Genomic DNA, 13,621 nt, shown 5'->3' with positions numbered 1-13,621 from the left:
GTGTTGAGGGAGCAAATTATGAAAAAACAAGTAAGGATTTAGGATTGTTTACAGAAAGATTGTGTGAATCAGGATCTTTGTACATACCTATTAGCTATTGGGTGAATTTAATTTCATAATATAGGAGTCTGAAATTGTTCATGATAATAAAAGAAAGGAAAAACCCACCATTTAATGAAACTCTTAACTCTTAAGTTTCCTGTATCTTACAGGAAAGCCTATATTGGGGGAATAAAATGATAGATCTTATTTTGATTTTTGGCTAAGACTACTTGGCTTAAGTATGCTTTTGTAGAACTGGAGAATTCAGAAGCACATGAGACATTACAAAAACAACCTGGATAGCTATTCTGATATTCTTGAATGTTTACTTAGTTGGTGAAACTCAGCATATACAAAATACTTTACTAAATTAGACCCATTTTCCAGCTGGGTCAGCGATCGGTCCTGTATGTTGCAGACTGAGTGAGGCATGGGGTTTCTATTTCATACAACTTTAGGTCGGTTTTGAACTTTAGGTCTGTAGGGTTTGTGTATTTTTCTGATCTGTCTTTAGTCCTCATGGAGAAAGGTGTTATATAAGCTAATATCAATGGAGATAATAATTGCCTTTATTTGTTTTGGAAATTTCTTCTAAATTATAAGGACTGTTACCTCTAGATCTAGTACTTGAGGATTTGGTACAAATGCTTGTCTTATCTCTAGATAACTTTCATGTATTTGGAATTATTTTTAAACTTGAAAGATATTTGACTAACCAAAGCTTGGTATCTGACTTTAGGGGACATGAAGGCCATTTTAAGTGATGATATGTAGTTGGAATAGGTCCTGAAAGGCCCCCTGTAGAATTGCTTTAGCTGAATAGTACTTTAACATGGTGTCCTGGGTTCACACCAGGAAGAGGTGGAAGAGGAAGGTGCACATTTGTGTTTTGAGGATGTTGTTGAAGACATTGGCTACATATCACACACTGTGCCCCTTTCATGAAAACCTTATTAGTGCAATTTTTTCTTATACTGTAGTCCCAGGAAAATTTGTACAATTATCTTAGAAGCTAACCTGTTTTCCTCTTGCTTTGGTTTCTTGGAAATTTAGCACTAAATTTGTAACCTATGTTTAATAACCAGTTGTATTTGGGATACATTTTGTACACTAACTTCATTATACTCCTTTATCTTTAATCTTCTTTTGACATTCTGTTAAATTTCAACATATTTGTTGAATGCCTTTTTATGCTAGGCACCATGCATGATGTGAGGGATACAGAGATAAAAACAATCTGACACAGCGAGGTGCCTGGGTGGCTCAGTGGGTTAAGCCTCTGACTTCAGCTCCGGTCCTGGGATCGAGACCCGCATTGGGCTCTCTGCTCAGCAGGGAGCCTGCTTTCTCCTCTCTCTCTGCCTGCCTCTCCTTCTACTTGTGATCTCTCTCTGTCAAATAAATAAAATCTTTAAAAACAAAACAAAACAAAAAACAACCTGACACAACCCTGACCTTATGGAGTTTATAGTTTTTTGGGGGGAAAAGAAACATTAACAAAATACTCATGGAAATAAATATAAAAGAGGGTATTATTATAAGTATAATGAGGGAACATTACATGCTATGAGACCCTATAATGGTTCTAATTTCTCCTTTCCTGTATATGTCATATCCACTATAGTAGCAGAGGTATACACACATATATACATATGTACATATTTCTTCATAGTAAATTTTATACTTCCATTTTCTTGTAAAACCTCTTCTTCAGTATGATCAAATGGCTGATTATTCTTCCATTACCACAGTGTATTTGCCCAGTACTTATCATTAGACATTTAATTTATTTACAGTTATTAACTATTATAAACAAAATGTTCTGATTTTCATTTTTTTGAAAGCCAAGATTTCCTAGTAGGTGATGTTTTAGCAAGAAAAAAGGTACAACCCACCCCCACACTCGAGAAGTTTGGGTAGAATCCTATTTAATTAGTCAAGAAAAGAAGATCTTAACTGATAGCAAGAGGAACAGGAACAAGGTATAGCTGAGCTATCTTTCTTTGGGTCTACCCCTGCCGGTCACTCTGTCAGCATGGGACCACATTTTGCCTACTCCAGAAATTTCGATTCCTGCTATAGCTCTATGCTTTTGTACCTGGGGCTAGGCTACCATTTTGAAACACTAACAGTCTTTGTGCTTCCATTTAAGGAAATATTTACAGATGATGAGGTCTTTTGGTCCTTCAACTAAATGCAGCCCTCACCAAGATCATCTCTCTAAGCAGAGCGAGGGAGGGAAGAACAAAGCAATTAGTGTCCAGGAATGACTATTTCCAAACATCATGTTTGCTGCAGTCTTGATGTTCTGGAACATCCATTATCTCTACATTTACTGATGAGGCTGAATAGTTTATTACAGGCTTCTCAGTCAGTTGTTTTTCTTGATCAATTTCTTGGTTGTATCCTTTGCCAAGTTTTCTGTGGGTCAAGTTTAACATTGTACTATCACTGACTAGTAATAGCTTCTTTTATACCAAGAATATTTTTGCATATGTTGCAAACACTTAATTCTGTTTGTCTTTGCTTTTTAATTGCCCTGTGATATTTTTAGCACAGTGATTAAGAGCACAGGCTTTGAGACACATCTTTGCCTCAGATCCTGTTCAGTGACATATTATCTGTGTACTTTAGTCAGGTTGCTTGTACATATTCTTGTGATTATCCCTGTTGTTCTTTTCATCTCGAAAAAGAGGAGATGTAAGGAATACATTGAATAATGCACATTTGCTATAGAAACTGGAAAACACAGATAACTTTAAAATGGAAAAAAAAACTTGCATAATGCCTTTACCTATTGTTCTCATTTTCATATGTGTAAGCAAGTAGTTATGTATATTATATTAATCACAGTTATGGATATAGTATGGTAGCAACTTATTCTTCTATAATATATTGCAAATATATTATATGGCTAATATATATGTTCTTTTTCATTTCTGAGTGTTGTATTCTATGGCATAGGTGTGCTATTATATCTTTCCTTATCTTTTAATTAAATCAATTCCAATTTTTAATTATTAAAAATGTTGTAATGAACCCTTCGTGATTATTTCTAATAAGTAGAATTTTATGTCAGAGGATTAGTAAATCTTTCAGGTTAAATTTCGGATATTTCTGTAGCTTTATCCACACTAGGTATTATTTGTTTTATCTCTTATTTAGATTTGTATTGCTTTTTGTTACCAGTAACTTAATCGTGTTTTATGTGTTTATTGACTGTTTCATTTCTTCTTTCTTAGTAAGTCGCTCTGTTGATTTCTTTGCTAATTTTTCAGTTGGGGTCTCCATTTTTTTCTTACAGATTTTTCAAGAACATTTATATATTGCAAGGACATTAATCCTTTATCATACACATCATGGATATTTTCCTACTTTCTGGGGTTTTTGTTTGTTTGAGTTTTTTTTAGTTTCTAATTCAAGGAAAATTTGGGGTTTTTAAAAATAAATCCATTCAACTTTATTTTTTACACTTAAAGATTATGTAGCCATCAATATTTCCTTCAAGTGTTCAGGTTTCTATCTAAAGTTTATATTCAGATGTAGAAATAAGGTGTATGAGGACAGAAGTTCTGTCCATCTTATTCCTCATTGCTGGCTGTGTTCAGGGCACATCATAGGTATGTCATACATATTTGTCAAAGAAATAATATCAATCTTTAAGCTTTATATCCTTATAAAAATAGGTGATAGTAATGTAATTTCCTTAACCTTTTCAAAAACCTGGGAATGCATTTTCTGAAACATATTTATACTTTGTTATTTTTTCTTTGTCTAGAACATTCTTCCTTTCACCTGCTGAATTCCTGATTATCTTTAGATCTCAATGCAAGCATTGTTTCTGTAGGAAAGCCTTCTTTGATAATCTGTTCACAAGGTCACTTTCCAAGTTGTAAGTTTTCCTAACACTGTCTTTGACACACCTGTAATTTCATAGTTGTTTATGGAATTACTTAGATATTTATTTTCCCCATCAGCACCAAACAACAAAAACTATGTTTCTGCTCATCGTTGTATCCCACTGCCTAGCACATATTATGTGTTTAACAAGTTTTTCATTTTTTGAGCAGATAAGTAAATGAACAGACTGTCACAAAAATCACATAGCACGTCTGTGCACATGTTTGGTCCCCTGCAAGATTTTATCTTCTCTATTATTGATCTTTCTGTCTGTCTCCTTGTCAGTCCCATACAGATTTAATAATGTACCTTTAAAAAACATTGTAGTATCTCTTAGATTATGATGACTTCCTACATACTCCCTATAATAATTTAATTTGTCTACGTTTTCACATTTTCCTTATTATCCTCACTCATTTATTCCCCTAGTTGAATTTTATAATGATTTCTCTTTTTTTCTTAAGATTTTATTTATTTATTTGACAGAGAGAGCACAAGTTGGCAGAGCAGCAGGCGGGGGGGAGGAGGGGGGAGGAGAAGCAGGCTCCCCACTGAGCAGAGAGTCCGATGTGGAACTCGATCCCAGGACCCCGAGATCATGACTTGAGCTAAAGGCAGAGGCTTTAACCAACTAAGCCACCCAGGCGCCCCTATAATGATTTCTCAAGTTTAAAAAAAAAAAAAATAAGAACAAAAACAACTGTGTGTGTGTTGCTGTGTTAACATGTGTTGGTTTGGGGGAAATGATCAGTTAACCCGAGAGACTGTGTATTTATAATAAAATATGCAAACTTCATATTCAGCAGTTAGCTTTTATGTACTTGAATACGCTTGATTTTCCTCTGTTAATTTTTAAATTTTATTCATATAGAACCTGAACATTTCATGCTAGGATTTTTCTTAGATATCTTTGTGCAGGAGAGAGTAAGCTTGGTAAGTTTAGGTTTGCTATCTTTAAAATAAGGGTCTGCTTACAGGGTTGTCACTTGGCTGGCACTCTGGGAACTTCTGCTTTGAAATGTCTCCTCTTGTGCCAAGTAGTAAGGTCATTTGGTGTGCCAAGGGGACTAAATTTCATCATGCCAGCCTAGCTAGACTTTTTTTGTTTTTTGTTTTTTAAACCATGTGATTTATGGCGAGCATCTGCTTTCCTTCTGGAAGTTTTTTTTTTTTTTTTTAAATAAACATATAATATATTTTTTATCCCCAGGGGTACAGGTATGTGAATCGCCAGGTTTACACACTTCACAGCACTAACCATTCCTTCTGGGAGCTTTTCATGATTGTGGCTGATCATGCTGGTGATCATAATGGTGGAGCATGATGGTGGCCCGTGTGACCAACCTGTGAAAAAACTTGTACTTTGAATCTCAAGGAATGTTGCTGGGTAAAAACACTACCCACGTGTTCCTGCACTTCACTGCTGGAGAACGTTTGGAGCTCTAGAGATACATTTTTCCAGATATCATCTGATGTGTCGTGTCTTCTTACTAGTTTCATTAGTTTGCATTTCTTCTTCTGGTTTTTCCCCGTTGTCCCAATAATGTCATCTCCAAATGATAATTCTTGTGTTTTGTTTTTGTTTTGTTTTACAATATATCTCACATTTATTTTTGTCCTATTACGTTGATCAGATCTTCCACAACAATGCTGAATAATTTGACTTCAGCAAACTTTCTTCACATGACAAGTTCTGTGTACCTCTAGTGTATAGCCTTTGGCTTATGAGCGTTTGGGAAAGAAGATGCTTGCAAAGGACAGGCTAGAACTTAAAACACTTTCTATGCCCTTGCTAGAAGTTTTAGCTTTATCCCTGTAGGCCATAGGAACCAGCAGAAGTCTTAAAGGGAGGGAGTGACCTATTTTTATTTTTTGAAGGGAATTCTGGAAATAGTATGGGAGATGGCTTTAAGTAGGGAAAGAAAGAAGATGGAATGATTAAGAAGGCCTTTGTAACAATTTACTTGAGAGAAACTGAGGGATTGAATTAGGTACTAAGGAAAAAAGAATGGAACCTGAATTTTTGAGGAGGTATTTTTAAAGTTGAAACAATAGAAATTCATTATGGTTTCAGGAAAGGAGAAATCAGAACAGAAAAGGGGTTAAGGGAAAATGACTATGTAGAAGTTATGAGGGAGAGGGAAAAATTCATTGCACCTCTCAAGTTTCCAGGCTAGAAGATAGAGTGAATGCCAGTGGGTTGAAATCAGAATTTGGTCAGAGTCCAGTATATTAGGAAGGGTGTGGAGCTGAGTTTTGTATACCTGTGGAGCCCCTGGGAATGCAGACCCCGAGAATGGAGAAGGGGCCCAGGCTAAGGGGAGGCACATGGTCCTCAGCACAGTCTAACACAAAGCCAGATGAGAAGAGGCAAAAATCTAAGGAGAATGTGTCAAATTAAAAGGAGGTGTAAGAGCATGAGCATACTTTGCCTTTTAAGTATTTGGTTGATTAATTGTATTACTAATGGGCCCTATATAAAGCTAAAGAAATGGGAACATTTTCCTGAGAAAGCTACCAGATTCCATTCAAGTTCTCACAAGTAAACTGTCATATATCAAAACAGGTTCCTTAAATGGAATTCTCTGAGGAGAGCTGCGTGACTGAGCAAGTGAGCTAACCTATATTTGACCCTCAGTTCTCATCTATAGATAACCCAGTCCCATATGGTCTTGCTGTGTTCGCTCTTGCTTCATTACAAGGAATACTCTCTCTAGTGGTCACAGAGATTTTTCTAGTCAACGAAATGTGGTATTAACCCCTGTGTAAGATTTCACCTCTTTCTTTGGTCCCTGCCAACCTCTGCTACCTCATCTCTTTCATCTCTCTTTTTCACTCACTGTGCTCTGGCTAAGGGATCCTTCTTTCCGTTCAGGCCTTGGGATCTCTGTTTATGATAGGTACTTAATATGAATGAGTGACTCTGGCTTCTAGGTTTGTTGTGAGAAGTTAATGAGAAAAAATATATGAAGAGCCTGTTAATGTGCCTGGTGCATTACAAGTGTTCAATAAATACCACTTTTGGTCATTTTTGTCATTTTTGTTCTTGTGTTACCCACCTGTAACTCTAATAGTTCTCTACTCCGATCTCTCTTTCCAACTCTTCCCATCCAGCCAACTTACTATCTTTGGTTTTTGCCTCCCCACAGGCTGTAGTCCATGTGTGCTGATACCTCTCTTCATTTGGCACTTGATATGATTTCATCTAATTCCTTAGACTTTTGCATACATGTATTCTCCTGGGCAACCCTGTTTCTTATCAAGCATCTGTGGATTTCTGGTCAAAAGGACACAGAGCATATAACTGCCTTCCTATGTAAAATTCTCAGGAGAATGGGAATCCTCCAGGGACTAGGTCCCAAGACTACGAAGGGATTCTTAAAACACATAAGGCACTGTTCTGATTACATCATTATTTTGTGGATTTGGAATCAGCAGCTTGTAAATGGTAGCCAGTGCTTATTGAACACTAACTCTGGGCCAGGCAAAGTCCTAAGCGCTTTACTTACGTTATCTTGATTTATGGATTTATTTTATGAGTATTCCTGTCAGACTTACTAACAGGCCCAAGGTCATGCTGATAGTGACTTACAAGTTAGCATTTAAGCCCAGGTGGTCTAATTTCAGATTCCTGCCCTCAGCTATACTTTTGTAGCAGTTCCTTGGTCACAGAGTTAACTCTTACTCTTTAGTGTTTAATTTTAAATTTAGAAAATAATATACAGTTATAGTTTTTTTTTTTTTAAATCTTAAATTCCAGTAGCTCCTCCCTACCATTTTGAGTCTCATTTCACTTATGGCAACTACTATTAACAATATTTTCAGGATTGGTTTTTCTTTCTTGTCTTTTTTTTTTCTTTTCTTTTCTTAAACTCCTTAGTGTGATTCTCCTCCCAGCTTTTTGTTTCCAAAAACTCAGCTTATTCCTAGTTGGCTCATGAAAGTAACTGATGGCGGGTGTTCCACCTCTGCCACAGGCAAGCTTATAAAATTAGTTAAATTCGGGGCACCTGGGTGGCTCAGTGGGTTAATCTTCTGCCTTCGGCTCAGGTCATGATCCCAGGGTCCTGGGATCAGGCCCCACATCAGGCTCTCTGCTCAGCGGGAAGCCTGCTTCCTCCTCTCTCTGTGCCTGCCTCTTTGCCTACTTGTGATCTCTCTGTCAAATAAATAAATAAAATTTTAAAAAAATTAGTTAAATTCTTACTTGTTTGGGATCCATTTACATTTCTAAAGAAGACCTACTTTTCCGTTTACAGTGCCAGGCTGATGAATTCTTCAAGTTCCCAGGACTCTGTAAACTGTTACTTGACAATCCATGTGTGACTCTATCACCTTGGTGTTGAGAGAAAAATGAGCAACAGGCCTTCCTGGCTAAGGAAATGGGGTTTGATGTTCTTTCAATGCATGGCTTTATGGACTCAATATTCTCATGAAGAGAGTTTTGCTTTTTAGAACCTTATCTTTTCTGTACTTGTCTATTCATGAAGAGCTATAATTTTTAAGCAGGGACACAAAAATACCACGATGGAAATGGCCATGGTTTTCAGCATGCAGAAGAACATTTTCCTAAAAAGTGAGGTCACCAGAAGCATGGAGCTGAGAAATCCCAGATGGCACTAATATTTGATTTCATTTTTAGCACGCTCATATTCAGCAGATGGATTGGAAGGCTGACCTCTCTGACACTTCCGCATCACTGCCTGCTACTCCAATTGCCTTTGCGCATGTTTTTTCATAACACTTCTCCTGGTCCCTCGGAGATTGATGCCTGGTCGCCCGCCTGCGCTAGGCTTCATTACACCAAGGCTACGTGTGGTTGAGAGTTGCCGTATTCTATAAAAGGGGAGAAATCCTAGCTCATCAGTGTCTCAGACTTTTCACACACTCTCAAATTGCTTGTAACGTGTTGGAGAGCATCATCTTAGATTTCCTGATATACCTCCGATTTAGATCTGTTGTTTAGTCCTTTTCTAATTTTTCTGCTTTCTTCTGTGACATAGATAAATTTATGATTACTATTTTAAAAAAAACTTCTCTGAACATGGTTAATTGACTGTTTCCAACAATCTAATTATATTAAGGTGAATATTGTTGAATTCCTCTTTGCACAGAAGCTTCGGGGGCAAAGAGAATGAACCTGGGTTGGAGGGCCAAGCTCTGCCATTTCTTTCACTTTAGTATTGTCCTCAGTTTCCTTGTTTGTAAATTACTGATATCATTAGTTCTATGTCATTAGGATTGGTGTGAAGGTTAAGCAGACTAACAAACATCATGTGATCCTCACAGTATTGGCACAAAGTTAGTTTGGTTGTGTCTTTTTTTTTTTTTTTTTAAATCTTACGTTCATTATGGTAGTTTGTGGTATGCCTCACAGATTCTTTTGCATATGCAGCTAATAAAAATAGAATCTAGGGCACCTGGGTGGCTCAGTGGGTTAAGCCTCTGCCTTCAGCTCAGGTCATGATCTCAGGGTCCTGGGATTGAGCCCCATCTCAGGCTCTCTGCTCAGTGGGGAGTCCCCTCCCCCCTCAACTCCCACCTGCCTCTCTGCCTACTTGTGATCTCTCTGTCAAAAAAAAAAAAAAAAAAATCTAAAACACAGTTTTGTTGATTTTTATTTGGATTACAAGGAAGGCAAATTGTTAAGGAGGAGGTTTTTGATAATCAGACTGATGTTTTGTTTCAAAACTTTTTACAAAATTACTTTATTCACTTTACAGATGATCACATCATCCACATACCTATTTAGAGATGGCTTCTGTGGGGTTGAAGCACCCTTTTCCCCTCCTGCCCGCCCTCTCTCTCTAGTTTATGTTTCAGTGACGTGGCTGGGGAAGCTATCGCACAGCATGAATATCCAGCAGGTTTTTGTGTTTGTCCTGGCAGGTTGACCTCTGTGGCCATTCTGTAGAGTTCTCTGGGAACCCTCCATTCTGAGGAGGATTAGTTGGCTGAAATCCTTACCTGTTGCTGCTATGCACGCAACCAGATTTTGGTGCATATTTTAATGCAAAGCCTACTTTTGGCTTAGAAAACTGCATATTTAATAACCTTTTGGTTTGAATCAGATCTCTACCCCAGGTAATGTTGATGAATTTAGGTTTTAGAGGACTAGACGGCTATTTTGTTGTGAAACTTTCTTTAGGAAGTTACTTTTTTTTTTTCCCTTTTTATAGATCGAACATAAGGCCAGACTACGCAGACTCCAATTTCCATGAGTTCAAGATGCACACCTTCAATCGGGTTACATCCTGCAAAGTCTGCCAGATGCTCCTGAGGTAAGCTTGCTTGGTCCTGGTTTTCACTTTAAATGAGCTGCTATAATTGCTCAGTGTCTCAGACTTTTCTAATATCCCAGCCAAAATGTTCTGAAGTGGGGAAATGGCCTTGACGGTTTTGAGCCAACAGATCTTTCCTCAGCCTCCTACCTGGATGCTTCCTTCTGAACCGCAGAAGACCCTCTCCCTTGCTGAGAAGACTTTGTCAAGCTCTATGTTCCCTTGTTTTCTTCTTTGTGCTCATGGTTTCATAGAGGCAGCGTTTAGCACCTTTTAACATATCACTCTCTAATTTTACCTTTCAGAGGAACATTTTATCAAGGCTATTTATGTTTTAAGTGTGGCGCGAGAGCACACAAAGAATGCTTGGGAAGAGTAGACAATTGTGGCAGAGTTAATTCTGCTGGTAAGTCATGTTTATTGTTGTGATTTTCCTTTTAATTAGGATATAAAACTTGATAAACATCATTAAGACCTAATTTATTCTTAATATGTGTTTATGGTGACAGATCTGCTTTTGAAACTATCATTTATAAGGACAATTAAAAAAATGTTTTAAATTCCTGTGACTTTTATACGTACCTGGGAGGCAGAAGCCCTTTGGGGGTGGGGGGCCTTGGAAGATTTTAGGCCACCCATTTTATTCAGCCTGACCCCTGAGTCTCACTAGTGCTGTAAAAATATAGCCAAAGCACACAAATGGAGAAACAAAAACAAAACCAGAAAAAAAATTTTTTTTTTCACTTCTTTCTTTAGTCCTTAAATTTCTCCCTTGTTCTCTTAAATATTCAGCTCAGAAATGGTAATGATGCCAGAAGTAAACATCACACAGACTAATTCATGAATTAATGAATTGAATACATTGTCATTTTGCAGCATTTAACAGAGAGCATGTATCCTTTGGATTTTATGTAAATATTTTCCCCTTGGTTTTTAAAAATAATGCTCCATGATTGTTATATGAGCCAGTTGCTAAGACTGTTGGCAATTATGCATTCAGTAGCCTTTTGCCTCTCCCTGCTCCTCTTGGGCTCTCTTCCTTCTCTTTCTTTTCTGGCCTCTTTATACTTTCTCTTTCTTCTTCCTTCTCTTTGTCCTTTTCCCCTGAGTTTCTCTTGTGTTTTATCAATAAGACCTTTCAAAATCAGTAAAACTTTTTGAACAGAAGAAAGAGATCTTTAACAGCTTGAGTTCAAAAGGTAGCTATGTCAACCTTTGATTTTCCCAAAGGAAAAGGTGGACATTGAATTATTTTGGATAATATGAAGAAGAGTGAAACAGAATAATAGCTCATTTCAGAGCTGAGTTCAGAAAATGGGCAGTTGTAGAAAAGTTGTTAATCCCATTAGAGGACTGGGATCACAGCTCATTCCTCTCACTCTGCTCCTCCGGTGGATGGTGTTTAAGATTCCCATGAGCCATGAGCTCTCCATACCAGGCACGGGCAGCTGCAAGGAGGAGCATCCCGCGCTGGTTGAGCACCTGCACTGGGCTGTCTGCCAGGCCTGTCCTGCACAAACTCATTCAGTCCTTGGGACAATGCTTCCCATTTTCTGATGGGAGTCAGTGTTCATGCAATTGACTTCAAGTCTGCTAAGACAAGGAGACAAGATCAGCCACCCATTAAGGTTTCTGAAGGTCAGATAGAGTTGACAAAGTTATAAAGTAGAAATGTTATATGTTATTATTATTCTTCCGTTGTCCACTTGCTACATCTTATCACTTAAATTTTTGTTGTTCTGTCTTTATTTGCCCCATCCTTTAATCTCTTTGAGGACAATTAACATATTAGGTGTTGGTGGTAGGCTAATGTGTTTTTATAAAGCACCCCCTGCCCCCTCACCCCCCGCTGCAAGCCCTGTCTTAGGAGTTTCAGTCTGTGAGGAATGGGAAGTGATCTCATAGTTGGCGTGGTTCTTGCCTTCTACTGGAAGAGTGTAGGAGAGTAGTTGAGAGTCAAGCAGAAATGGCGGAAAATCTCCTCTTGCCCTTTGCTACCTATGCAAGCTTAGGGGTGTTACTTAAGCATTCTGAGGTTTTGTGTATTCTTCTATAAAAAGGAAATAAGAGGATTATCTTGGGGGTCAAATGAAGCAATGTTGATGCTTAGCACAATGTCTGGGTACAATAAAAATTCAGTGTTTCAATCCAGGATGTTATGATGAGAAGTCTGTTTTTATTTTTTGGAGTTTTTTGTTTTGTTTTTGTTTGTTTTGTTTTTGTTTCTTTAAAGGCATGGGTTTAATCTGTATTTTTGCTGTGTTTTTTTGATGTGGAGCGAGTGTGAATTGAAGAAATAGCTCTGAACTTTGAAGTGATATAAGTGAATGATGCTAAAGGACTGAATTTTTAATTTTTACTTGGAAAAAAAGATCAGTAGGAAACAGTTGAGAATTCCTGATCAAGCAGATTAAAAAAAAAAAAAAATGCATTCCCTGTCTAAGTCGTTATTCCAGTATCCTCTGGCCTTCTGTGAGTAATGCTGGGCTGGGAGACTGTGTGTGATGGCAGGAAAGTCCACAAGGTCTGGAGTCTTGGTCTGGTTGGAATCCCTCTCAATGCTTACGCACTGGGTGACTTTGAAAACAGTTATTTCACCTTCGTAAGTCTTAATTTTTTCCCTTCTAAAACCAGGATAATAAAGGCACCTAGTCTTTAAGTTTATATTCTTTTCAAATAAATACAAAGTACCAGGTACTGTTCTAAGTATATTACTGCTGTCAACTCACTTAGTCCTGTGTGAATCTTTTAAAGCTGGAATTATTGCTATTCTTGTCTTAATATGAGAAACCAAGGCATGGAGAAATAAGTAACTTACTTGCCTTAGTTGCTTGAGCAATAGAGCAAAGATGCAAATCCAGGCAGTCCAACTCCTGAGCTTGTTCTGAAGCCCCCTGAGTTCTGCTCAGCTGTTTTCTCTGAGAAAGAGAGTTTCTACATTTTTTTATGCAAAAATACTTCTAAAGTCAATTAAATTAGTAACTACCAAATATATTTAGGTTTCAATGCTTTGAAGTGCTGTGAGAAATTCAGGCCTCCCTGAGACTATGCTTGCATTTTTTCCCCATCAGGTGTCTCAGAGCTAGAAGATTAAGACACCTTCAGTTCTAGAATCTCTTAAGATGAGGAAACTGAGTTATAAAAGTAAGAAAAGGCCATTATGCCCTGCAGGTTATAGATAATGCCTGTTTATACAAATATCATTTTTTATTTTTATTTTTATTTATTTTTTTTCTTTAAAGTTTTTATTTATTTGTCAGAGAGAGAGAGGGAGAGAGAGCGAGCACAGGCAGACAGAATGGCAGGCAGAGGCAGAGGGAGAGGCAGGCTCCCTGCCGAACAAGGAGCCCCATGTGGGATTCGATCCCAGGACGCTGGGATCATGACCTGAGCCGAAG

The 13,621-nt window shown here is 37.7% G+C and overlaps 1 protein-coding gene across 4 annotated transcripts in view; it reads left to right on the top strand.

The window, feature by feature from the left end:
• The window catches only part of VAV3 (vav guanine nucleotide exchange factor 3), a 357,610-nt gene that overhangs the window by 220,284 nt on the left and 123,705 nt on the right, over nucleotides 1–13,621 (top strand). For all 4 annotated transcript variants that reach the window (XM_082688262.1, XM_082688260.1, XM_082688261.1 and 1 more), the window contains 2 exons: nucleotides 10,122–10,223; nucleotides 10,529–10,629. In XM_082688262.1, coding sequence (XP_082544388.1) covers nucleotides 10,122–10,223; nucleotides 10,529–10,629 — 203 coding nt within the window. The remainder of the gene's footprint in view (nucleotides 1–10,121; nucleotides 10,224–10,528; nucleotides 10,630–13,621) is intronic.

This window comes from Mustela nivalis, assembly GCF_964662115.1.
Source record: "Mustela nivalis genome assembly, chromosome: 10".
Classification (NCBI taxonomy): Eukaryota; Metazoa; Chordata; class Mammalia; order Carnivora; family Mustelidae; genus Mustela; species Mustela nivalis.
The sequence above is the reverse complement of the archived record's forward strand: the minus strand, read 5'-3'. Positions and strand labels throughout refer to the sequence as shown.